This window comes from Ixodes scapularis, unplaced genomic scaffold (genome assembly GCF_016920785.2).
Source record: "Ixodes scapularis isolate PalLabHiFi unplaced genomic scaffold, ASM1692078v2 PGA_scaffold3__209_contigs__length_174095766, whole genome shotgun sequence".
Classification (NCBI taxonomy): Eukaryota; Metazoa; Arthropoda; class Arachnida; order Ixodida; family Ixodidae; genus Ixodes; species Ixodes scapularis.
Genome location: NW_024609868.1, coordinates 19,469,861 through 19,496,345, shown reverse-complemented (window position 1 = coordinate 19,496,345; position 26,485 = coordinate 19,469,861). Strand labels below are relative to the sequence as shown.

The window sequence follows — 26,485 nt, the reverse complement described above, 5'->3', positions numbered from 1 at the left end:
GTCGTTTCAGTTTTTCCAGGTGGTCCTTCCACCACCGCATGAGGTTCCCGTACGTCTCCACCTGCCTGGTTTCCACCTCTTCCTCCAGTTTCTGCGCAATGGTTTGTGCTTCTGCTTGCGTTATGTGGTGTGGTCTCATAGCTTCGCTGACTCTCTTTTCCGTCGGCTTTCCTCCGAAAGTGATCAGCAATCTGTTGTGATCACTTCCCAAGCTCTTGTCGCCTTCCTCGTCTATCTCCATGTAGTTCAGTTTTTCATACAGGTCCGGGGACACCAGGCAATAATCGATTGTAGAGCTCATCCCTCTGGCCGTCCATGTCGTCTTTCCTATGCATTTATCTTGTGTGTTGACGATTACCATATCCAGATGTTCCGCCATGTCCTGCAGCAGCTTTCCATTACCGTCTGTTCTCCCATCAAACTCCTCTAGGTGTGCGTTGAAATCGCCTACCATAATGGTAGGTCTCCCAATGTTGTGATAGTCTTTTTCAATGCACTTGATTAGCTTGATGTTTGTCTCCCTGCTGTCTGCCCCCGTCCACAGGTACACCACTGCCACCTTTCTCCCCGCCAGTGTCCCCGTCAACCACATGTGCTCTCTGCACTCTGGACTTTCTCTCTGCCAGCCTGGCCCGCTAAAGCATCCTACCCCCCCTCCCCTTCTCTCACTGTCCTTTCTGTTTACCCCATCCCAAAAAAGCCCTTCGCAATCCGGGGGTCTTTCTTCATCTCTGAGGTGGGTTTCTGTGACTGCGAACATTCCAATCTTATCATCTTGTAACATCTGAAAGGCCTCTTCCCATTTTCCTGCTTTCCTTCCTCCCTGTAGGTTTAAAAAGGCAATCTTCACTTCCCTCTTTTTCTTTTTTGCTCGTCTGTTTTTCCTTCTTTCCCGGTCTGGTGCCTTTTTGTGTTTTCCGCCTCTCGTGTTTTTGCAGGCACCATCCCTCCTCCACTTTTGTATCAAGTAGTTGGCTTCGAGCATGACTTTCCTTATCGTTGGCCGGGGCCATCTAATAAACATAGTCTCGGCCATTGCAGCTACCTAAAGTAAGCGGGACTTCATAGGCGCGAGTGAGCTTGCAAATAGGATGCTTAGTTCGCGATCAAGGGATTAGATCCCAAGGCAAGCAAAGAGGAAATGCGTCCAACAGCTGTCAAGCTCAAGTTTAGTGCTTGAGGACTGCCAGCCTACGAGTTACCGCTCCGCATGCTCTCGGTGCTTTAAAAACGTACTTACCATGCCTTGCGTGGCGTCGATGGGATCCATAGACATGTTTCCGGTGTAGAAGAGAAAGTCGGCGACAGATAATTAATTATGCGTAAGCCCTTGTCCGCTCTCTCCGTTGCTTCAAATTGCCAAAACGCCAAACCGCCGACCGGTTCAACCAGCTGAACCACTGCGAACTGAACTGACTGAACTACTGATCCAGTTGAACTGATGATGATAAATGGAGCGCAGTTAGATGATTGGTTGGATAGATGGCTAGATAAATGTTAATTGCTATGCTTTTTGTATTAGGCGGTAGCTTATGCCACCTAGCCTAATTCTAAAAAGATAAACATGATTCCTCTCGCCCGCCTCCCACCTCTGCTCCCACCCTTCCCTAACTATTATATCACCAGGCACTGTGGGTGGGATATTACCAAGATGACCTTTGGGGGATCAGGCAAAAAAAAACTAAAAAAATTACTTCCCACTTTTTCCCTCCGGCGAAGGATTTGGCAATTTTCCTCTGGTCAAACCTTGACGGCGTTACCAGCACCGGACCCACTAAGAAACAGGGTTAAAGGGGGGGTTGCAACGATTTTATGATTAAAAGAATTTGCATCTCGTCATTTTTACTTTGTTTATTGTGTCCCGGAGAATAGAGAAAACATCTCTTTCATTAGAAAATGTCGTGATTCCGCTGCATAATCGCAAAGCAAAAGTCGAGCTTTTCCCCCGTTTCCCCCACCTGCAGCCGCAAGTGGCAGTCGAAGGAACTACGGCGAAAATAGTACGTGACTTCGCTCGACTCTAAGCTGCAGCATAACACCCGCTAATGTCAGCAGAGAGGGGAAGAGAAAGCGGCCTCTGAGAGAGCACACGGGAAGCTACACGGCACTCCGAATGACGTCATTAGGAGTGCGACTAGGTGTGACCCTGAAGACTGGGAGTTGAGGTGTGCCCAAAATGCCAATATTTATCGTTTTTTTACGCAACAACTAGGACACGCAGGTGAAAACGGGTTTCTATTCTTTACTTCAGAAGTGTCAGAGGGCAACTTCCACAAATTTTTGACCTAAGTCCGTAAATCATTGCCGCCCCCCCCCCCCCCCCCCCCCCCCCCCCCCCCCCCCCTCTTTTAAGACTGCTGGGCTGCTGTAGTCGAGACTTTGGGCCGTGCCACGTGGGAGGGAATCCCAATTTTCCTCTGTCCCGCCTGTCCCCAGCTGTGCAAGTTAGTTGTGCATAATTCAAATTTTCCTAGATAACTTCCACCAATCCTTCTAATCACCTCTTCGTGACTGTAATTCTTTTCTCTTCCGTCCTTCCATCGTCGCCAGCAAAACCCAGGGCCTTGGCCAAATCTGTTACCCCTTCAGGGAAGGCAGGGCGCAGCTCCCGCTGTACTTCGAAACCAAGTGCTCCAGTGTCTCGCTCTCATCATATGGCAGGCAGCACATAATGTGTCAGTCTCCTGGAATTTAGTTCTATACGTCACCGTCCTCAAGACTACCGTTCTCGCCTCAAACAGTAAAGAACTTCCCAGTAAATTGTCAAACACAATTTCCTTTCTTATGTCTTGTTTGTGACCTGTACATTGTTAGGGCTGATTTTTCCTGCATTCTTACCTCCCATATTTTGCTTTCTGCCTCTTTCACTCCCTTTTCCACTGAAGTAGCCCGCTCAGTACCATCAGTGTGTATTTAAATTGAAGCTTTCAAATTGGTTTGTCCAATTAGTGTTTCAACTTTTCATGCATAAATACTTCAATGCCGTGCCCACCGCATATCATCCATTTTGGTCAACCTGGTAGGTATAGGTGGTAGAACAGAGGACATATACCTAATGGCAATGCAATTAATGCAAAGGTGCAAGCGAGATGGACAGTCACAATAATAATCTTGAGAAGATGGACAAAGGAAAAACACAAATCTCCAAACACAGCTAAGTGACTGGTGCACGACCGAAAGAATCCGCCTGGCCTAATATCGAACCAGGGACTTCTCCATTTCCAGTGGAGACGTCAGTAGAGCAGACGGGTTTTATCAGCTGCCACCAGTCTAATGCCAACAAGGGTGAACGGCCTTCATTTTAAGGTTTAAGGGTGTGATTTTGCAATTGATGCAAAGGTGCAAGCGAGCTGAACAAGAATACAAATCCCTGAAGAAGGGGAACAAAGAACAAACACAAATATCCAAACACTGCTAGGTGACTGGTGTGCGACTGAAAAAATCCGCCTGATGCTGGTATTGAACCAGGGACCTCTCCATTTCCAGTTAAATGCTCTACCAACTGAGCTACCCCGTCAGTAGAGCAAACGGAAGGAGAACAAGGAGTCCTTTGTCCCCCCGTTTCCCTTTTCCAGGGATTATTATCATCAAAAAGATCAGATATATGCACTTTAAATTGGGCAGCAGCATGTGCCACCTAGCTTGTGCGATCACTTCAATGCTGTTTAGTGGATCGGAGCCGGACCGAGCTCCGCGAATGCGTTTTTGTCAAAAGGACCCTGGAATAACACCATTTCCCCTTTTACATTTGTGTTTCTATTACTACAGTAAATGAGCTGTTTTACCATTCATACGCGTCAATAACACTAAATGTCATATAATTTTTACTACAAAAATAAGGACGGTGTGTGGCTTATGTAATAAGCACACGCCACTGCTGCACAGATCTCCAATATTTCTGCGGGCTGTGCCTCGACACAGCCCCTTCATTGCGACACCTGGGCGCGCACCCGCTGGTTAAGAACTGCCGGAAAAGAGAAGCAGCAATCCTTGGTCTGTCCATTCTCCATGATGGACGCCGCGAGGCAATGGATGTTCGCCACGCACCCGAAAAGGGTGTGCGCAAATTTGACGTCGGAAGCGCCCGCGCCGTGCACCATGATCAGCCTGCGACTCACAAAGTCCCCGTGAAGCGAGAACCACCCGCAGGGAACGTACGAGTCCAGCGCCGGCGACCAGACCTCGATGTCGACCCGCAGACTCTCGATGAAACGCAGCTGGACAGGCTCCACCAACCGAAGTCGGAAAGGAATCTTCAGTTCCTTATACCACTGGAGGAGCTCGACTAGAAGCTCCTCGAACGTGTTCTCGAGCTCTGACTCCTTGCATGCCGCGAAAACGCTGGCGCGCTCCGACTGGGCCAGAGAATACAGTCCCGGTAGCAGGGCATCGCAGTGAGCCGCGTAGAAACGACCGAGCGAATAGTAGCAAGCCGGAAGCTTGCCGACTTGGCGACGGGTCATGTAAGCCGCGAACGACTCGAACGACGCGGAGCCCACCAAGTGGTGCTGGTGCCCGCCATTGTGTTCCTTGGACTCGATGACCAAAGTGTGGTCCAGGTCCATTGGGTTCTTGCCGCAGCCTTCGACGACGGTGTCCACTACCCAGTCCGGGCTGCTGACCGGCTCGAAGCCGGCGAGACCGGATAGCTTCTGGTCGAAGTACCGGATCAGGGAGAGTTCGAGCAGCGCAGGGTCCGCTTTGAGGTAGCACAACCGCGGGTGGTCGCGAAACACGATGTCCGAGCCACCGATGTCGACGTGAGATGCCGGCGAAAAGGCGAACTTGGGACGGTTGCCGTACTCCTTGAACAGCGAAGACACGTTGTCCGTCGGGGCTCGGATGAAATTAGGGATCCGGAGGATTGTGGGCACGACATCTTCTTCTTTGGCGTACATGGACTGCTTGACCTCTCGCTCGGTCGTGTAGTGCGAGGACAGTTCGGCTCTTAGTTCGGACTCGGGTTTCTCGGATGCCGACAAGAGTCTGTGGTCAGATAGGATTCTTGTGATCTCCATGATCGCCATCTGCACCCGGTTGAATTCGTTCTTGACGATTCGCAGCGATGGGAGCTGGGTACTCAAGAGCGAAATGTCCAGCGGTATGTTACGTGCTTCTAAGGTTCGTCTGATGGTCGGTATGTCGTTCACAAGCTTGTCGATTTCTAAGTGCGGCAGGACTAAGGCTCGTCTGTTCCTCGCCTCCTTGCCCCGGATGTAGAGAGACGATGTCTTCATGGTCGTGAGCGCTCTGGATAATGCCGCAAGCTGAGCAGAAGCGACCTGGGCCGACCATAACGCCCGTGAACGTAACAAGTTCTGAGAAAGCATGGCTTCTGCTTTGCACTGTACGTCAGCTAAGCGACGGAGGGATATTGTAGCATCACTTCGCGCACTGTAGGGTTTCTCAAAGAAAACAGCAGAAGCAGGTAAACCGGCAAACCACGGAAAGAACCGCACACCGCAGCACAAACGAACAAAACGCTGGTTTCGATTGGATTGGATTGTAATTTGGATTGCCTCATTAATTCACACTGATGGATTTTGTCTATGTTATTTTCTACCGCGTCGGTTATTTTACAGCGCGTGCCGTTTGCGTACGACGTCTGGAACGAATCCTTATTATAAAAAATTTGTCTAAAAATCATGTTCATACTTGATGAAGGCTAGAAAAATCCGATTTCATTTTGTAGTTTGAAGTTTTGGGTTCGGAAGGTTCGGCGAATGCGGTCTTCAGGTGGCGCGGGCGTTCCACAATCGGCAATCATGGCGACCGTGGACATGGAGAATGCGCAAAGCGAGATCTTGCAAAATGTTTGCGGTACCCTAGGATGTGAAAGTTCTGCCAAGTTGCAATGCCCCACTTGTATCAAGCTGGGAATCAAGGGATCTTTCTTCTGCTCCCAGGTCAGACGTGGCCTGGCACTTCGCCTTCCCGAGAATTGGACGCCGCACGTGCGGGAATCTCGCGGCCCGCGTCCGTTCGTGAATGGAAAATTAAGTCTCGGACTAAGATATAATCATTTCCGTCAAGCATAAATAACCTCCATGTTACGCGATGTATTTGCGTTCGTTTTGGAATTGAATAGATAGTCTCACTCTGCCTATATATATATATATATATATTTTTTTTTTTTCTGTAAAAAGAAGGGGGAAAAAAAATAAGGCTATTTTTGTGCCGGTTCCTATTCTTGAGCCGAACGGACGCGCTACCATCTTTGAAAATCAGTGTCAAGTTTTCGTCCGAGTTTAATTTGGCGCATGTTCGTTCGGGTCCTATCAGCGCTACAGGTATTTTGTGTCTTTACGCCGCGCTACAGTCAACAACAAATAATAAATAGACAAAAAAGTTTAAGCAATTAACGCTTGTCCCTGCTTTCCCCTCACAGGCTTGCTTCAAAGGTAGCTGGGACGCTCATAAGCAAGTGCACAAAGATATAAGTAAGTTACAGTTTTGCAAACATTTTTTTTTTTAAATTTATTTCATTACCGGTTTTAATCGTTTTAATACTACATGGCGTGTTTACATGGCGTGTTGCAGAGAATGCCAAGAATGCCGCCGGGTCGATCTTCAACCCGTGGCCGTCATATACCTTCACGGGAAAGCTGAGGCCTTTTCCTTTGGTGTGTATATGCCCATAATCATTAGGTTTAGTCCTTTAAATTAAAGGGATTGTCAGGTAACATTTTTCCTTTCAGAAAACAATGAACTTATATTGTCATTGCTTTTAGGAATATCATCTACTCAGTATCCTAATTTTTAAACCTCCACTGCACAAGTAATTGAATTTTAAACAAAGCCTAACTGCTGAGATCGCACAGCATTTTCGTTGGCAACAGTGGAAGCTCTGACATAACGTCGGGCAAAGGGAGCCACCTCAGCGTTTAACTGTTGTCTGTAAAATAACTTTATTCTAGGAGAGACAACATTTACGGTATTGAGGGAAGCTCAATTCTTCGGCAATCTTCTTTGTATGCACCATAAACCACGTTGATCAAAACCGTGTATACCGCGCATCTGCCCATTCCACATTAAGCACCCATTCCCAAATCTGTAAGATCTGAGAAAATATGCACAGTACATTTATATGTAAAATTGATGACCGGACAAGTGCCCTTCCCCCATTTTTTTGCGATTATCTCCAAAGTTTGAGTGGGCGCTTACCCAGTATTTTACGGTAAGTCAACGCCCGCGACTCTGACGTTACTATGCTTGATGAGACGTCGTGACACGACTAGCCATGCATACTTGCGAAATTTGGCATGAAGTTTCGTATTGGTGTTCATAATTGATTTAATGAATACTGGGGCATCTTTTAATGCAACAAATACCACTCTAGGTGACCAGCACCAGCACAAAAACTTGGTAACTTCCGGATGTCACCGGACAATCCCTTTAATAAATTCTCTCTCTTTTTTTTTATGCTTGAGCATAAAAAGAGGCTTATACTGAAGGAGTAGCGTCTGCATGCCCCTGTGCATTGAGGGAACTGTGGGATAAAAGATGTTGAGGCAAAGTATCCCATAAACTTCTTCACTAGTGTGAGAATTCAGTCAATAAAAGTCATATTATTTCAGTGAAAAATGCCACGTTATCATGGCTATGCCACAGCTGTTGCTTTGTGCGACACTCGAACGTCGCACCAAGCAGAATCGATCCCCTGGAATGGCGCAGCAGCTGAAATCAGGCACGAAAGGCCTTCGGAATTCTGCTTCTTTGCTTTTCTATCGGTTACTATAATAGTACATCTTAAGAATTCAGCATTGTACAATGCACAGGTGAGAGAGAGCACCTGGTTTTGGAAACTAGTTTGTTGCACTAATGCACATTGAAGGCACATTGCCTTCAACACATTTCTAAGAGCTACACTCGTGCAACCTTTGATGACATTGCGCTTAACTTGTGGAAATTGAGTAAAGTTGCATGATTGTAAATGCTCGAATGCAAGAGGTAACGTGAGATTGATTAGCAGTGTGAAGTTGCCCAGGTATGACTTGAACAAATCTGTCTTTGTGCCAGGGTGTTAAAATGTTTAAACAGCCTTATGAATCCTTCAGCACTAAAAATGCCTCGGGGATTTGGTGTTTGTATAATTTTCACATTTTAAATTCAAGGTCGAAAGGAGCAGTTGGGATGGGCTGCATGGTAGGCAAAAAGGCTATGGCTTGCCTCAGAGCCACTGAGGCAACTTAAACTTTTTATACAGAATGGAATATATCATTCTGGTCTGGCTGGACGTAATGTAATTATATGTTGAATACCACATCGACGTCCTGCTGGATTCTCTTTTGTTCTCGGCTAGGCCACAGGGGAAAAGTGTGATTTTGATTGTTGCGTCTTGCAAAAAGCTTGTTTCTGTTTTGTGCATTCTGAGCGTTTTGAAAAGCCATATCTCTCAGCTGGAATTTGCTTGGCAACAAAGCTTACTGTGCTTGTCATGTCCGGAAAATGTTCTCTCTCATCATCCGTTGATATTCAAGACACTAAAGGTGTAAAGTAAATTTGCCTTTTAACCCCTGAACAGACTGGTAAGAAGCTCAGTGCAGATGGATACCTTTCATTTTATCTGGGGAAAACCTAGAACGTAGGCTGATTAATATGAGCAAAGATCACACCGTGTGCATGCTTACATAGTGAATAATTGTTTTTCTTAACATATTATAGTAGAACCAAGGCTGAAGCACATTTGTAACTATTACCAATTTTATCGCTCGCGCACTCAAGATTCATATCAATGGCAAAGCGCTCGCACTATGGTAGCCACTCTAAGGTGAAGCAAGGTGCAGGGAGCCATCAGCTCTCTCCTGCATCTTTCTCAGAATTGCTAACAGCATATGGTTTGCAAGAGACAGATCTGTCTTCGCTAGTTCAATGGCTGTGACAAACAAGCTTAACGCACAGCTGTAGAACAGAAAAGTTATGCAGACAGTTACGGCTGCCAAGAAAACTCAAAAAGGAATCTGGAAGCCTCGGTGTGGCAGTGAGGTTATTATTGAATTGGTTGCAAGACCGGTAATGATCCCATTAGGATGTCGGAGGAGAGTGTGAGAGAGTTATTGGGGAAAGAAAAAAAATTAAAGGCGTTTACAATTTTTTGTATTCCGAAATTAGAACGCAGCTCTTGAGGAGGAGGAGGGGAGGGTAGGGAGGAGAGGGTATGCACCCCTATACCCTCCCCTCCCATTTACCAGGAAATTTAGTGAAAATTTCCCCGCTAAATTTAGTGGGTTAAGTTTCCCCGTCAATGTTAGTGGTTTAAGTTTCCCCGCTAAATTTAGCGGGGAAATTGACATCACATGGACCTCAACACCGATTCAGTTTCTCCGCTAAATTTAGCGGGCAAACTGTGACATTCCATAATGCACCGCGCTCGGTTATGGCGCCGCCGCTCAACCCGAAATTGGGCACCTAAGAGCTGCACTCTAAAAACGGCATCACAATGTGAATGCAAACCGTATGGAGTTCACATTCTTTCAACGCTCTAATCTCCTCTCTCCATTCCTTTTAAACCTTTCACTCTTTCTCCAATAGTCCGTATACAGTTGAAACAGTGTTGATCTAATTGATCTAGTGCTGTGAAGGAGCTAATTCCCTTAGCAAAATGGTGGATACCATTCTGAGGTTTCTGGGCGGCTCCTTTCCAATGGGTTATATCAGGAAGCACACACATACTTTGCCACTCACAACTTACCCCATTCTTTTGCAGTCGCCCAAGCGAGAGGTCCCTGAGCATATAATGCGCCCGGATTACGCAGAGCACCCTGATGGTAAGCTGTGTATTCAGTTGTCTGGATTAGCTTGGCTTGCCTTCTTAAATTAAGAACTATGGGTGCTGCATATATTTAGTCACTCTTCTGTTTTCCCAGCTCTAAAAATAGAGGGTGCTAGTTTTGTAAGTTTGACACAAATCAGTAAAAGTATTCAAATGTACATCATGTGCAGTCAGTAGTGGCAATACTACAGAATTTTTAGTTTGAGATTAAAAACAACTTAGAAGTGACTATGAATATGCTAAGGGTGGCGAGGCGGTAAACATGTTTTTTTCTTGCATCACTCAGTTTCTGTTTTCAAACTAAAAAAAAAAAGTTACTGATTGCTTGACTTATTGACCGCAACTAAAGGTATGTTTTTGTGTTTATTTCTCCTTTATCCTTAACTGGTTGTCAGTAGTAGTGGTGGTGTTTATCTTTGCTGATATCAATATAATATTAGCAATAGTGTTTAAATGTGGAGGACTGTGACACTGCAAAAAGGTCAGCTGATCTTACTGTCAAACGTCTTTATAACTATGAAAATGCCCGTTTAACGAATTAAACTAAGGTCCCGGCCAATCTTCTATCTGTTCAATCTGTTTCTCGGACTTTGCATGCTTCAAAATTGCTTCGTTAAACAGACTCCTGTTTAACGAAGCAATTTTGCTGCCCCATCAAGCAAAAATGACTGGTATTTTGAATTCTTTAGGCGAAAGGGAATCAATTTTACATAAATTGTCGCTCTCAAGTGATGCGCGTAGATAAGAGAAATACTGCGGCAGCGGTGATAGTTGAAGCTGCCGCGGCGCCACATATTCTCGGCTTTGGGTCTAATTAATTTGTTAGCAGCTTTGTTAGCAAGGTTAATTTGTAACCTTGTGTCTAGATAATGCTAAGTGACTACATTGCAGCACAGAAAGCCTGCATGCATCAACATAGTCTTGTAGCGCCATCTAGAGGCAAGGTTGCACACTAAGAAATTATTTAAACCAAAACCACATGGCGTCGAAAACAGCGCCTCCGCCGCGCGCGCTCGTGTATACTTTTATTTTGCTCACGCCGTTGAGTATGTGCCACTCCGCTCCAAGAGGAGTTCTTTTTCTTTTCTGCGCTTTGTCTAGGCAACGCATGCACTAGTTTTCTTATTTTGCATGTACGTCAGCGTGTTTGAAAGGACCTGCGCGAACAAGAGTATATATAAAAAAAGTATTTTCATGGGCAGTCACAACCTCTTTATGCTGCATTGGCATCTGGTTGATTGTGGTGCCAATCTTTTCAGGATCCAAGACTCCCAATCTTGCTCGATCGGAGTCACAAATTGTTGGAGCGATAATATGCAGTTTAGGAAACGTGACCTATGACTCTACCTTCACGCCAAAATCTAAGCGAAGTCAGTTGAGCCGCACAGAAAGAAACGTGCCCCCCTTTTTGTGCCGGACAGATGTGGAAAAGAGCTTGCTTGTGCGCCTCTCCCCATCCTTGCCACGCCGCGCACTGCACTTGTCGCGTGTCGAGTGCGTGGCTGATTCTGCCTTGCTGCCGCACCCACTCCTACACCATCTAGTGAATATACAAGCAACCGAGAGCAGCGCAGCCACTTTAAGAATTTCTTCCAATGACACGTGCCGGCCCAAGTCACTGCCCGATTTAGGAAAGACCAAACTTGCACAGTCAGCGAGCGACTTCGCTGCGTCCTCGGGGATCGATGTTGGTGGTTTAGTGATTGTTGCGGTTCATCTTTTGATGAGTCTGTTAAGCTTTTTGTGTGGAAGTTTGGACAGCATGAAATTAGTCTGCAGCAAAGAGCACCTGGTGTCTCGGCTGTAGATGACAAACTTTGCCAGTGCCGGTGCTGGTGGCACGATTGCTAGCCTGGCGCCTTTAAATTGCATCACGCAATGCTGAGTACACAAACGTGTGCCAATACATTTTTTATTTAGGAAAAAAAAAAAATAAAGTGGTAATTGAGCCTAAGATGCCTGTACAGTGCAGCGCGAGCTTTTCCCCCACGTGCTCCAAGCTGCGATGCGCTCGTAGAACCAGTCAGCGATCCCCCTTTTGGCAGTCGATTGTCAAGCTACAAAACCTCGTTTCTGATGTCACTCATACTATATTTGGTGCAATACTGTTTCCTAAAACGCCTTGAATGCCGTGCAGATATGTCAATATGCAATAGCACAAATTCAGTTTTGCTTGATCAATCTTTTGCGTTCAACTACTTCAACGAAGTTACCTGCACTACGATGAATTTCTCCGGTCCCGCTGACTTTATTATAAAGGCGTCTGACTGTATTGGGGTATGTGTTATATATCTGAGCAGGTATTACTCAACACATGATCAGGGTGATGTTTAGTTTTGCATGTGTGCCACACCTCCTAAGGTCGGGGAAGGGAAATGCTGACAAGGGAAGGCTGCTTCTGTAAACATGTTAAACAGTTGGCGCAGGCTGCCGCCCATTTTAAAGGATTGAGGTGCTGTGCACTTATTCACTTGCCAGTTTAGCACCCTCCCTTTGTCTCATGCACAAAAAGCTACTTCAGTGGCATGTTGCTAAATGCGACAGTATGAATCGGAAAGAAATAGTTATGCATATAAGTTTAACTGCTCCATATCACATTGCTTATAACTTGTCCAGTCTTCAGGTGTTCTTTGGGGTGTTATCAATTTGATAGCAATTTGTTGTAATGCTGTTTTGTTTTCAGGTATTCCTCTTAGTGAGCAGGCTGCAAAGCATTCCTCTGTGATCAAGGTGCTAACTGAGGAGGAAATTGAAGGAGTGACCCTGGCCTCAAAGGCACGTGTCTATTTTAGTTTGTATTGTCATTAGTGCTATGTGATATCTCTGCTTTGTCAGTGAAATGTTGTGCCGGGGGCCGTAGAGTAACGAGTTGGTCACTGATGAACAAAAGCTAAGAACTGCGATCCTTTTAAGCTTTTAAGAATTGAGTTGCTATGAGCAATTTAAAAAGCTGTTACAAAAAGACTGACAAATAATGAACAGAGTCTTGTGAAAATTGTAGCAGACTGACTCTAGTAAGCTTGAGATGCTCGGAGCGTACAGGTTTCGCACGCTTATAACTAACTTAATTGCTTCTGTAAAGAGTAGAAATTATTTGTGGGGCCACAAGCCACAGCAAAATACAACATTTAAATCCTCAAAATCATCAAACCTAGAAATTTACTGCATGTGCAGCCCTCTGGTATTTTATGTAGCCAGCTTAGTAGGGTACGTTGTTGGGCTAGTTGGTTCATCTTAGTAAAACATATAAAATAGCGCAACAGAAAGGCAAGGACAAGAAGTATGCAGGACAGGTGCTAACTTTCAACTAGAATTTTCCTGAATAAAACTATACTCCGTTTCACCTTCCGTCCGAGCACAGCGGACGCTAGGAGCCATCCCAGCCAATGCGGCGTAGAGGGAGTGTCATGCGACCTTGAGCTCCCTGTGTCGCCCCGCCCCACCGGCAGGTCACGCGACTTACTCCCGGCGCTGGATCGGCTGGGATGGCTCGTGGCGTCCACTGCGCTCGGACTGAAGGTGAAACGGAGCATAGTTGAAAGTTAGCGCCTGTCCTGTATACTTCTTGTCCTTGTCTTTCTGTTACGCTATTTTATATGTTTTACTATGTAGCCAGTACTTGCTTAATAAATTCGAATTCCCCTAGTGTACCATTCACTCTGTCTTTCTCTTTCTCTCTTTATGTACATTTCCCATCAATCAGTGTTCTTTCTGTCATTTTTATCATACCTTCCTTGCAAACTTTTTAGCTGGCAAGGGAGGTTCTTGACGTGGCCTTGGGCGCTGCCGAGGTGGGTGTGACGACCGACGAGCTGGACAGACTGGTTCACGAGGTATGTAACGCCCTGTTGCCAAAGCCCACTGTTGCTAGGACTTTGGTGCCTCGGAGCACTTATCCTACCGGTGCGTCTGTTGCGTCTCTGTTCCTCAATTTCGGTCCTGCAACACCACAATCGGGTGACCCCGTGGATCACCGGAATCCCGGAGGTGACGTATCAGCGGAAATAGATACAGCAGGTGCCCATTCTGCTTCAGCTCACTCTGCAACCAGCCAAACGATGAAAGCTCTAGCAGATGTGGGTTGGAACAGCGGAATGGCGATGACACCTGCATCCAGTTGTCATATTTGCTGGCGCTTCGACCACCACCTTCCGGGATTGCAACCACCCGTCACGTTTTCCAGCTGCCCCCAGGGCATGGTGTATTTTGCTCGGGAACAATTTGATGTTAAATGGCCGGCGTGGGATGCTGGATGCATCCGTCGGAGATGCATTCCAAGCACCGTGCCGGGACGCCTGACCCAGGAGGTCATCTAATGGACAATCTTTGTTTCCATGTTTCCAGGCATCCATCGAACGCGACTGCTATCCGTCGCCTCTGAACTACTACAAGTTTCCCAAGTCCTGCTGCACGTATGTGTCTCCTTTAGCAGACTCCCTTTTCCCTGTGCGAGATCTGTGTTCGTCAAAAAACTGGAAGCGTATTTGTGAAACACTCTATTCCCGGGCCCGTCGCAGGTCGGTGAACGAGGTCATTTGCCATGGCATCCCGGACATGAGACCGCTTCAAGATGGAGACCTTTTGAATGGTATGTCGCTGAATGGAAGAACTAAGAATTTTCACCTTGGACGGTTTAGCATGTTGGCATACTAGTAGCTTTAAGTTGGGGGAAATAAGGGAAGGGGGCATCCATAGAGAGTCACTGAAGAAACATACTATGATTCTTAAAATTTTGTAAATTGCCAGTTCCTTTTCGCACATGAATGCAGGCTTGTCTTCAGATTTACCATGTCTCTTTCTTTCCTCACATCCAGGCTGTTGCAATTTTGGTTTCAGCCGAAGTCTGATGGGTCTCTGTTTTTCCTCGGTTGTGTGCAGTGGACATCACGGTGTACCACAACGGCTTTCACGGAGATCTGAACGAGACGGTGTTCATCGGCAACGTGGACAAGACTGCCCGCAAGCTAGTTGAAGTAACACACGAGTGCCTTTCCAAGGCCATTGAGGCTGGTAAGCATGCCTTTTTGTATCTACCAAGCACATTGCACAATAGACCCTTTCCAGAATTCAGACTGGCAACTTTGATCACTATCATCATCTGAAAAATGGCATATGTGCTATTCGCGACTCCAGCGACCTATAGGGGCCGCCACCACCAAACAAACATGGCGGCTGAGTCCAGGTCGCGTCGGCTCGGCCGGGCCGCCTGAACGGGTGGCGCATTGAATTTAACAGGTTTTCTTTTCTTTAATGCCCAATTTTACAGGTATCTGAAATGCGACAGTTAAGTGTAGCCTGTGCACATAAACTTGCAGAGCATAGTTTTGTTTTCCCCGTGTTTTTTGTTCTTTTCATATCAAACTTTCGTATCAGAGATTTTGTTCAAAACCGAAACTATGGGCTCCGGAGAGACGGCAATAGACTCTAATTAGTTTTAATCAGCTAAGGAAAGCGGCGATGCCTACAAAATTGTTCCACCGAGAGTAATCTTCAGCTAACTCGCATGCCTCGACCATGCGACTTATCTGTCCGCAAAATCAAGCTTTTGTGCGTATCCACGTTTAAGAAACTGCTCCAGTCGTCTGCTCAGTCAACAACACAGGCTGCAGTAAAATCACGAAAATTAAGCAAGTGCTTCTTGAGTCAAAGAGTGTGTTAACCCGCTGGCGCCCCACTAAGCAGCTGATACACGTATTTCAATTCATGTCTTAGTAGCAATCGAGAAGTTATTTTGATGAATATACGGGTTATGTATTATATTACTTACTATGGGCCCCACTAAAGCAATATTAGTATATTCTTCGGGTTTAAATATGGGCTTAATTTACTAGCTATGAAGTGAACTGCTGAATAAAAGTATATTTGACAGACAGAGAGATACTATTTAAACTCAGCCAAATGGTAGTAGCCGGTAGCACGGAGACGAATTCGGACAAACTGAAGAGAACCTTCATCGGAGATTTACGCAGAACCTCTCTGCAGTGAACTTGACTTTGAGTACTGGACGGAGAAAATTAGTATTTTTTGTGGCCGGTCAACCTGAACAATGTAAACGTATATTGCAACTGGCTTCGAAGGGGGTATAATATAAATATTGGAGGCGCGATAGGTCATAATGCCGTGACAGCTTCTAACTTTGCGAGACGCGTCCCCCACCTTTTTAAAGCAGACAATTTCCCTCATTAATCGTATGCAGCGAGCAGGTTTTCCGGAATCAAGTAATTGCAAAAACAGTCCAACTCCTTTGTTGTGGTCCAGAGGCTTTCTCGGCGAAAAGCAGCCAAGATGAATAGCCAACGCACCGACCGGCGTGGGTGGCTCAGACTTGAAGCTAATCGAACGCAGCCAAACTCAAGAAAAGCAGCTATCGAACCTTCCCTTTACCTGACTGTAACGTTAGTATTCCCTCCGGTGAAACACCCCGTCTGTCGTCCCCAGTCCACTGTTCTGCATCCTTATAAAGAGACCACTTATCAATTACCAGTAGTCGTAACTTTAAATGTGATTCGAGACAGACAAGAAACCAAAACGTTTTTCCGTGATTCCTCCCCATCCAAGAAATCGAAAGCACGCGACCGTGTGTTGTGGAGTAAACGGGCTTTCAAACACGTGATGGAAGGAAACAATCTACTGAGGCTTCACCAGACTAATGAACAATCAGGCAAACTTAAAAAATTTTCGGACCTTCGTCAAATTACATTGTTCGCCACCGCGCCGACAACTCGTATCCGCGAAAGCCACCAGGGGCGCGGGGCGACCTGGTCCGGCTGGTTCTGGGTTTTCCCGCTTGGTGGCGTCCGTTTTGCTGGAGTCGCGAATACTAATGGCGGCCATCTGTTTAGTGATGAAAGACGCTGAAGATGCTCCTAAGGAGGTGATTCGATGCCTACATATTCTAGATGTTAGTGCGACGTGAAGCAGGAATTGGATGCAAGAGCTGCGTAAGCATTCATTTCTAACTCTGGCCCAGTCAATCTGTTAGTAGCACACACTCCACTTCAAAGCCCCTTGATGTATAGAATTTTATCAAGGCGTCTAGTGGGCTGGCGCTTCATTCTGACTGGTTGGATCTTTTTCGCCATCGACACGGAAAGAGATTTAAAAAGAATTGGTCAGTGACGCGCGCATTCTCATTCACCATTGGCCGCTTTAAGTCGGCGCTCCTTTACTCGTACTCCGACGCTCCGAGTTTCATACTCCGAGCGCAGCAACTAAACGGTGCATATCGTACACGAGCGCGACACACCGAGGCTGCATTCCAAACCTACTCGAATGGATCCGAGTTACTCTGGCGGATTATGTCACGTGACAACAAAAATAGAGAAACGCTGGACGTGGGTAGGTTTTCGATAACCACCTTTACCCTAGAGTTAGATCGAGTAAGTTCTGGAACAGGGCACAGGACCAGAAACCACAGAAACTATCGACGGGCCACACGGGCTCCTTCCGACCATGAATACGGGTGGCAGAAGCCGAAAATATTTCGAAGATAAATTAATTCGGCCCGTGACGAGCGACAGAGTCTAAAGCAAATGAGGCGGCGACGTTATGAAGTTTCTACGAACGTTTTAATATTCCTGAAAGGTTAGAAGACTCGCTTCGTGCACATATGTGGAAGGTTACCTGGCCGATCTATTTATTGACCATGCATGCTGTTCCGATTCAAATTAATTAAAGACAGCATTCTTGAACCCGCTCGTCGACGCAGGACACCCTCAAATTTGTCAGAGGTTCCCTGGTTCCGTCTCGCGGCGAGACAAGCTACGCCGATACCGGCACACCGTCGTTCGATTGCACGTCAATTCGCTTTTAAGCGGTATACATGAACAAGCCTTGCCCGCAACGCTAACTGGTGTTTCGGCTTTCCGATCTAAGTACCTTTATTCGCTACGGCTGGGCTAAGCATCCTAAGCAGGGCAGCCAGCGGTCTGGCTGTCTTTTCATCACAACTTTTCAGTCGCCGAGCTATCGGCACGCTCGTTCAATAGATAATTCGTTTTCAGGCAAGACGCACGAACAAACCTTTTCCTCAACGCTCACTGATGTTTCGGCTGTCAAATCAAAGTATCTTTATTCGCTGGGCTAAGCATTATAAAAGGGACAAAGCGATCCGAATGTCTCCTCATCTCGACAACTTGTCTGTCGCTGTCCAATCGGCACGCTACCTTTTGATAGATGAATTCCTTTTTCAGGCGAGATGCACGAACAAATTTTTTCGGAAGGCTAATTGCTGTCTTGGCTTTCAAATCAAATCCTTTTTATCCGCTGGATTAAGCACTAATCAACTGAAAAGGGGCAGCGGTCCAGCTACGCCTTTTCGTCTCGACGGTCTCAACAGCAGCGCAGCCATCTTGTTTGTTTACGTGACGTCACGGAGCGCAAAGAAGTCACTCGCGCTCCGAAAAATTCTCGGTGCACGAAGAGCGCACTCGAGTGTCAGTCTCCGGTGACACTCCTGTCCGTTTAGTGAAAGGAGCGCCAAACTCTCGCGCTCCGGAGCACGGACTTAACGCGCCCATTGACTTGCGAAAGTGATGGTGCCCCGTGCAGTACTGCAGACCACAGGTTCATCGCCACCATTAGTACGGTAAAAGTCAAGCTGCCATTTGAGTCACCAGATGGCACTGAATTCTGGAAAGGGTCTATAGGTATCTAGATGCACTCAGAACACTTGCCCTAAAGCATAAGCATGGAGAATAGAGACATGAATCTTTTCAAGGTAGAAAAAGTCCACAGAAGTTAGTATAGCTCTGGGAACTTCCCTTCTCTGCATGTCTTAGGGCGCGGGGAGCATCTTGGGAAGGTATGGACCCTGCGCTCGTAGCTTTACGAAATGCTCTTGTCTTTGAGGGTGGAACATTTATTGGGGCGCTCAATTCATCCGGTGCTGACATGTCCAAGGTTAGACTATTAACCAGCAAACTTATCGTAGTACTTGCACTGTGTGGTTTGCCATGAGCCCAAACTTGCACAGGGCTTTTTGTGACAACATGACTTAGAGCAGGGGTCTCTAAACTTTTTGGCTAAAGGGCTGGATTAGCAAACTATTGCAGTCTCAAGGGCCGGAAAAAAAAAAAAAAGTAATTATAAAAGAAAAAAATGTAATATTCAGCAGATTATAAAATTACACTACACTTGTGACCTAGAAAACTCGCCAGCTATAAATCAAGGCACGATGGAACTTTGTGGCACATTCACTCAGTGCAAAGGACTAATGAGAATGATAAATCTAATGCTGACAATATGCAATAGTTATGACAGGGGTGAGAGGACACTAAGTATGATGTGCATGAGAAGACAATGGAATTTTAACATTGTTACACAGACACGAAGCAGGGGACTAAGAATAGGAATACTAGTAATGACAACGTTCAATTCATAAAATGGCAAGAGGACCTGTGTTACAATGCAGTTTCTCGTTTTTTTGTTTTTTTTTGTTTTTTTTGTTTTTTTTAAGTTATTTTAGGTTGTGCGTTTGGATTCGGCGTGGCATCGTCTCTTTTTTCACAGACTTTTTGTGGCGTTAGCAGCAGGTCTGCTGGATGCGGGCTGGTCGAAAGACTACCATGGGCCAGACCTGGCTTCTGGAACGGAGTTTGGGGACCCCTGGCTTAGAGGGAATGTGCTAGTGTACACAAATTTCTTGGTTTGTCATTGCAGGATATGTAGTGCGTGTGTGTTTTGCGACTCATTGCTGTGATCCTTTGCAATGCAGTGATGCCTGGCGTGCGATACCGGGAGATAGGAAACATCATCCAGAAGCATGCGCAGTCGCACGGATTCTCGGTGGTTAGGAGCTACTGCGGCCACGGAATCCACAGGTATGGGGAGCTCGATCTACCGCGATTGACGCAACGAGGGAAGTCCCTACACTATATAGCAATTTGCACCGTGGTACTTTGTCTAGTTACGTAAATTTCTGTGAGTGTGTTGTCGCAAGAATTGGACCTTTCTTTCTGTCTGCAAGCTCCGTATAAAACCCAATCTTTTCCCCACTTTTTCTTTGGTGGAACTTCCCGAGCCAGGCACAGGCCAGATGTTCATCTAAGGGGAAGTTTCTCAGCACCACAATCATTGACAGCATTTGTGCCTCTGTGGCTTCCTCTGCCTCCAATCTTGGCAGTGTGTGACAAATGGAAGGAATGGAAGGGAAGCACAGTGGAACCTCATTATTTCCAAGTCTGTCAGACCGCAAGGAGTCTTAATATTACACAAGTTTTCAAACCCCTGGGAAAAAAATGGTAAAAATTGAAAACACGACACGGTTACACAAGGTAATTATTAATGCGGGCTTGCCGCATTCTCTAGTTCGCGCATTGAAAGTCGTATCCTTACGAGGGCCAAAAAAGTTGAGCATCTTAGAATCGCAGGAGTGGACAACTTCTAACGATTAGATGGCGCCTTCTATGTGAGGACTCGGGCAGACTTGTTGACCTAATTATCTTCAGCCGTCGCGCTCTCTCAGGAGTGTCGCCTTTAATGTGTGTATAGCAAGTCTGCTCATTTTCTTCAGGGTTTATATAGTCTGTGAAGCTAATGCGGTCAGACTCAGTCGTTTTCACTGCTCACGCCGGTGCGTGCATAGCATCAACATGTGCGTCTGCGGAAAACACCATATAATTTCGCTAAGGCATCTTCCGTAACAGAATCATGTGAAAAGTTATGACTTGTATCTCCTATGCTGCAGCGAAAACCATTCACTCCGTACTGTGCTCAAACGAAAGAAACAAGGTGACTGTTATGTGCATAGATTAGCAAACGGGAAATGGAAAAACAGAGGCTGGCCATGTTAATTTTTCTTACTGTATTGGGGTGCCAATTTGAACCACCAAGCAACTATAAAAAGAACTAGAAGGGCCTAAATGGCAAAGTAACTGGTTGTGGGTCTGCACCCTTGTGTTACCTGGTAATATCCCACAAGAAATTATGGCACCACTGAAGTTCTGCAAATTATTCCCGCACTTACAAAAAAGTTTTATTAAGGAGCCAAAAATCATGAGAACTTTCTGAACTTGCAGCCAAAGAATGTTTTGAGCTCTAAGATTGTAGGTGTTCCTATGACCGTGCTGCTGGTAGTGTTGGTTTCCTTAACTTAGACATGTTTAAAAAAGTTGCCTGTGTTCAAAACATTCTATTTTTTTCTGGGTAGGGGGATTATTTTATATTCCAATCTGGCAAACGTTTGGAAATGTGTAACTAGCTTGTCAAAGTTTCTAAACTTACAATAGGATTGAGCATGTTTTTTTGTTCTGCTTCTAGGTTGTTTCACACAGCTCCAAGCGTTCCACATTATGCTAGTAAGTTGCTTTGACATAGAAAATTCCTTTGCCAAGCTTAGAAAACAGGATGAAGACTATATGTACTACTTTTTCTTTCTTGCACTTTTCACAGAAAACAAGGCCATTGGTATCATGAAGGCTGGTCACTGCTTTACCATTGAGCCAATGATTTCAGAAGGTATGTTGCACTTTCCAAAAATAGCACTGAAATTTGATCTGCTATTTCGGGTTAATATTTGTTACGTTTCTTGTATTTTGTTTCTAATTACTGCAAATTTGTTATTAATGTAAGGGCCTGTTACAGTAAAGCCATTTTATTTAGGCTCGAGCCAAGCAACTGAACAGAGTTGAGTACGCTCGTAGATATTTACACTACATATATATGTACTGCATTTCTTAGCATCCTTGTGCATCGAATAGCACCCACGGAAGGTGCATTTTCCGTAGACACCGCTCTATTTTACCGAAGTCTATTAGAAAGAAGCACCGAAAACTGAAAACCCGATTTGCCACATCTGGTCTCACAAAATGGGTTGAATATTGCTATTAAAGATACAGGTGGGGGACCTGTAGCTCCGGCAGGAAGCAAAGAGGGAACTTTCCCACATGCGTCCCGAGCATCACTTTTGTTTCCGATTGTGGATGATCTCGTCCCTCGAAATTCAAACAAGGGGGGGCTCTTTTCCTCTCTCATTCATAGCTTCTTTGATGTTGTGAGATAAAGGTTTGGTAGGTTTTCAGACGCCAAGTTAACCTAATTAGTGTTGATGTTACGAGGGTGGCCTACCATGCTTGCAGTAAAATATTGTGTTAGCGCCCACTCAAAAATGTGAAGGTGAGGTCACGGAGTGGGGACGCAAGAGGGGCATGTGGTAACGTGGACCCTTGCTTGATTTGACCGTTGTATTCGAAAGAGCGGTTGTGCGGTGCACTTGGCAGTGCGTAAAGACAGTGAAGGCTTTCAAAAGAATGCACTCATGCTGAGTATTTGAGCGCTAAAACGCTCTTCACCCGGGGTCACATTTCTGAATTCAAGCGCTGACTCAGCCCCATCATTTGCAAATGCTTCTAGAAATTCCAACGATAGGCTTCTCATTGCCGGAGCTCCAACTACAGCTCATCACGAGTTGGGCCTATAATTCCAATTAAATGTATTGGACTTTCGATGACCCTGTGTATTATTGGCATGCCCAGGAACCTGGCACGATGCGGTGTGGCCGGACAGCTGGACTGCGGTGACGGCTGACGGCAAGCGGTCGGCCCAGTTTGAGCAGACGCTGCTGGTGACGGACACTGGCTGCGAGATTCTGACGCGCAGGCGCAACAAGAACGGACAGCCCTGGTTCATGGACAACTGACCCTCCCCCCTGACCTGACCTAGGTGGTTTCCCCTTTCTCTCAGCAAAATGGACAGCCAGGCTACTTGGTATAATCACCGTCAGATTTGAAGGGGTGATGCAGCGATATTAACTCCGAAAGAATTTGCGGCTCTTATTATACATTGCGTGTCTTGACAAAAGAAATAGAAAACACAACTTCCTTTTTTAATATCTCGATTCCACTGCATAATAGCGAAACCACAGCGTACAGCTGTTTGGCGCGGCATGGTTGGCAGTCAAATGTCTCTCAGTCGAAGAGAGAGACAGTGCTTCAGCGCGCGCTGGAAGCGCTGAAGAAAGAATGCAACCGGAAACTCGGTGTCCTCGGTGCACTCGAGTGCACATCACTGTGCACGTGACTTGGGAGATGGTGTACCAGTTAAGGGTGCCAAAAGCTTCAACCTTTGCCATTCTTTCTTTTTAATATTAACAAGCCTAGGCAGGAAAAATTGATTTCTAGTTGTTTACTCTAGACGTGATGGTAATCGACTCTCGCAATTATTTGACTAAAGATAGAAAATTGTTGCACAGCCTTTTTTAAAGGGACTCTGCGCTTAGCTGCCTGTTTAAGACGCATAAGTCACAAAATAAAGTTTTTGCAGAAAAAAAGTTGATGCAATGTATACATGGTGAAAAACGGCTTACATGCTGTGGAGACGACGAAGGTGAACTATTCAGCAGGTATACCTCTCCTCTGCGCTCCTTCCAGCCAATGGGAGGCTCACGAAATTACTTTTATTTTGATGTCACTGTGACATTCGCCTCCAAATAGAAGTAGATTCTTGCGCCAGTGCGCACAAGCGGACTTTCGGGGAAAGCACATTTTGTGACGTGTCCTATCAGGCAGCTTAATTTAAAGCTTTGGTTTTTGTGAATCCATTATCTCTTAGGTGCCCCACCCAGAAAGATTGACTTTAAGAACCCTATCTCGAGATTAATTAAATTTGTAGCATACATTGCTTGTTGTCGTAAAGGATGGTATACCCAGTTTTACCAAAGTGCATTCATTATTAACGGGATTGGAGTGCTTTTCCAGGCAGCACACCAGTGTTGACCCAACATTGGCACAATATTGGATTGAGTGAATTTCAATATTGGTGTGCAACCCACCCTATCGTTGTGCCAATGAAGATGCCGATGTTTGACCAATGATGGTCCAGGGTTACTTCAATTGTTATGCCAATGTTGGCTCTCTATTTTATCTAACCAAATGCCAGTAGTACCTGCAACTAATATTATGACAGGATTTCTGATATTATGTGTTCAGTAATACTCCTGGATTTCTGTCATTGGTGTTCAGTGATACAGCAGGGTATCTGATATTGGTACCAATTCAATGGTATGCCATTCTATTTCAGTAGTGTTCACCAATTACATTCCAGGTTTTTCAAATTGTGATTCAATCTCGAACTTAATGTAGTCCAGTTATCAGATTTCCCTGATATTGGTAACCAATGGTAGACCACATTTTCTAATAGTGTTATTCATTATTAGCCAAAGTTTTTTAATTATGTTAACCGAGATTAATAGAGCTCCGCCAATAAGGGTATTTTTGTAGCAGGGTTTGGACATCTGTTTGGCAGAAACATCCTTTATCTATAGGCAAATGAATAATGCTGAACATTTATCATATATATATGTTTTTAGTCCAGTTGATTTCATATAAAAGCTAAATGAAATCATCTTTGTTTGCATTATCTTAAGAAACAACAAACATCAAAATTTTGAATGATTGTCATTTATTTGATCAGTGACAGTGACATCTGCCTATGGCAGAACTAATGAAATTTGACACTTTGTCTATTGTGGATGAGTCAAGATGATATGGACGAAAATTTGACGTTTCTTTAAATTATCAACCTCCAACATGTTATGAATTAGAACTGATTTTTAGAAACATTGCTGCCTTGAAAATCTTTGTTGCCAAAACATAATGTGTTTCAGCAGAATATCCCAGCTCAGTGATAGGGCTCCCGAGGCACGAGCTGAAAAGAGTTGCAGAACAATTAAAAATTTCAACTTATTTAATAATTCATCTAAAGGTGCTATAAGTTTTGAAAAAATATACAGCTATGAAGGCAGGGTGATTACCCAGTAAAATTGCAAAAGCAGTTGTTTATGAATTCAGATCGGGCAGGTGGTTGATGCCTAGCGAACTTCATGTCTTGTGAACGAACGAAACAACAGCAATTAAAATATAAGCTCGCGCAAGAATGTTTTTGCCTTCTATTGGAAGACACAACATTACAGACATCGGAGTGATAAAAGTGCATTATGAGTTGGTTATGTTATTTCTCTGCTCATGTTGTCTCCCCTTGGTTTCTTTGCAGGTTTGGCGCACCGGTCTGTAAAAACAGCATGAAGTTGTAAATTTCAAGTGCGCAACAAATTCATGTAAATGTTACTTTTTTGCCAGAATTTTTTCTTATTTTTGCTTAGCAATTTCTAACTACCTAACCCTCAGGGTTTTAAGTAACATGGGGAAGCAAGACTCGTGTGATAGGAAGCAGAGAACAACCGCAAACAAAAAGCCAACTCCGAGTTTTTATTTAGACCTTCTACAGAATGGAAATGAAAAGAAAACTTACATGCTCTGGTATCTTTGAAATAAAGCAAATGATTGGTAGGTGTCTTGTCATCTGCTTGCTTTGTGGCATTACGAGATAGTGCCAAGTGGGGTGCCTAAATGTGCTTCCATTTAAGGTGATGACATTCCTTGTAGTACCCGATGCCGACAGCACATGCTCGCAGGGAAAATACAAAGAAATAGCCGGTGACAAAATGGTGCCGTAGCAGAATCAGTGCCAAAAGCTTGTGCCAGAAAACTTTTTTTGCGTGCTTCAAAACAAAAAGAAAAAAAAGGTGTTAGGAAAGAATGGTAAAATATCATCATTAGGCAGTCAAACCTAAATTTTTATCGGTTCGGGTTCGGGGCTTTCAGTTTTGTTCTGGTTCAGCTCCGGGGAATAAAAAGGGTTGGAACCGGTTTGAACCGCTAAAGAGAGAATATATTTTCTGCATTGTTTAGGCTATAGGCACTATTTCTGCCATGAAATGAGTAGCTATACAGTTTTTTTTTACCTTTTGTACAATTATATTTTACTTTCAGGTACTAAAAAAGACATTTACAAATCTCTCTAATGCGAAATTAGAGTGCAGCTCTTGACGACGAAGGGGGAAAGGTATGCGCCTCCTCCTCCCCTACTCCAGTTCAGTTTCCCCACTAAATTTAGTGGGGAAAATGATGTTGCATGACTTGGTGTCACGTCATCTATGAACAAAATTCAGTTTCTCCGCTAGATTTAGGGGGGAAATTGACGTCACAGGACCTCAACACCAATTCAATTCTTACTAAAGTTAGCGGGGAATTGGTGTTGAGGTTACATGACGTCAATTTTCCCGCTAAATCTAGCCGGGAAACTGAATTTGTCTGCTACATAATAATAATAATAATAATAGTTTATTTTCCATGAAGCATGGTGGAGCAAAGGGTAAAAGCCTCAAAGGAGGTTTGACCAGTCCTCGGCCCCGTACATTGGCGTTGCAGCAAAACAAAAATATATATATATATGCATTAGATTACAAAACAGCTATTAATCACCTAAACAGATGGCATGCACAGTCGTTGTAGAAAGAAATCCGAAAAACACAAAAAGAGTGCATTCTATGTAGCACAAACAAATTTAAAGAATTATTTGAGTGAGGGAGGTAAATCACTGCTACTACATATAAAGAGGATGCAAAGCCTTGAAGGAGATAGTGTCAATGCAAATTTCTTTTTCTAGAAGGAAATTTAACAGCAACATTTGCCTACCATGGTTAGAAGAACAGTAGACAACCTTCCAATACTCCATGTGTCTAGTTAAGTCAACATGTAGATTTGGTGTCAATGCCGCTAGAGTTGACGATGATTTATAATTTTTCCTTTTTTCTGATTTTAAACTCGGAATCAATCTGTATTCATAAAGGCTATGAATTTTTAATAAGCTAAACTTCTTAAACAAACTGCCTGTATGGAAATCATAAGGCAGGTTGCATATTATTCTAACCATTCT

At 44.8% G+C, this 26,485-nt stretch overlaps 3 protein-coding genes across 4 annotated transcripts in view; 1 reads left to right on the top strand and 2 right to left on the bottom strand.

Moving 5' to 3' along the window:
• Positions 1-1,459, bottom strand: part of LOC8039413 (alcohol dehydrogenase class-3 chain H) — a 34,055-nt gene extending 32,596 nt beyond the window's left edge. Inside the window, exon 1 of the mRNA XM_042292326.1 lies at positions 1,241-1,459. Coding sequence (XP_042148260.1) covers positions 1,241-1,276 — 36 coding nt within the window. The 5' untranslated portion in view covers positions 1,277-1,459. The remainder of the gene's footprint in view (positions 1-1,240) is intronic.
• A 2,342-nt stretch (positions 1,460-3,801) lies between these two features.
• LOC8039419 (serine--tRNA synthetase-like protein Slimp) lies at positions 3,802-5,501 on the bottom strand. The gene has a single exon (XM_002413383.5). The coding sequence runs from the start codon at positions 5,328-5,330 to the stop codon at positions 3,927-3,929; it is 1,404 nt and encodes a 467-aa protein (XP_002413428.4). The 5' UTR covers positions 5,331-5,501; the 3' UTR covers positions 3,802-3,926.
• Positions 5,502-5,733: 232 nt separating this feature from the next.
• On the top strand, positions 5,734-25,056 carry LOC8039415 (methionine aminopeptidase 1). Of its 2 annotated transcripts, XM_029980770.4 has the most exons (14): positions 5,734-5,906; positions 6,389-6,440; positions 6,541-6,623; positions 9,707-9,767; positions 12,456-12,547; positions 13,522-13,605; positions 14,117-14,184; positions 14,290-14,360; positions 14,651-14,782; positions 19,488-19,593; positions 21,032-21,069; positions 21,164-21,229; positions 22,246-22,432; positions 24,761-25,056. In XM_029980770.4, the coding sequence occupies exons 1-13, from the start codon at positions 5,766-5,768 to the stop codon at positions 22,407-22,409; spliced, it is 1,158 nt and encodes a 385-aa protein (XP_029836630.1). In that variant the 5' UTR covers positions 5,734-5,765; the 3' UTR covers positions 22,410-22,432; positions 24,761-25,056. The 2 variants fall into 2 exon arrangements, with proteins under 2 accessions (XP_029836630.1, XP_040360966.2); XM_040505032.2 differs by having other exon boundaries at positions 5,747-5,906; positions 14,117-14,360.
• The last annotated feature ends 1,429 nt before the right edge of the window (positions 25,057-26,485 follow it).

What these genes read in the sequence shown, in the direction of transcription:
- LOC8039419 (XM_002413383.5), bottom strand. Translation starts at nt 5,330, where the DNA reads ATGCTTTCTCAGAACTTGTTACGTTCACGGGCGTTATGGTCGGCCCAG.
- LOC8039415 (XM_040505032.2), top strand. Translation starts at nt 5,766, where the DNA reads ATGGCGACCGTGGACATGGAGAATGCGCAAAGCGAGATCTTGCAAAAT. An exon ending in TTACGCAGAGCACCCTGATG is followed by an intron (nt 9,768 to 12,455) that starts GTAAGCTGTGTA and finishes TTTTGTTTTCAG; the next exon opens with GTATTCCTCTTAGTGAGCAG. An exon ending in AGATGGAGACCTTTTGAATG is followed by an intron (nt 14,361 to 14,650) that starts GTATGTCGCTGA and finishes GGTTGTGTGCAG; the next exon opens with TGGACATCACGGTGTACCAC.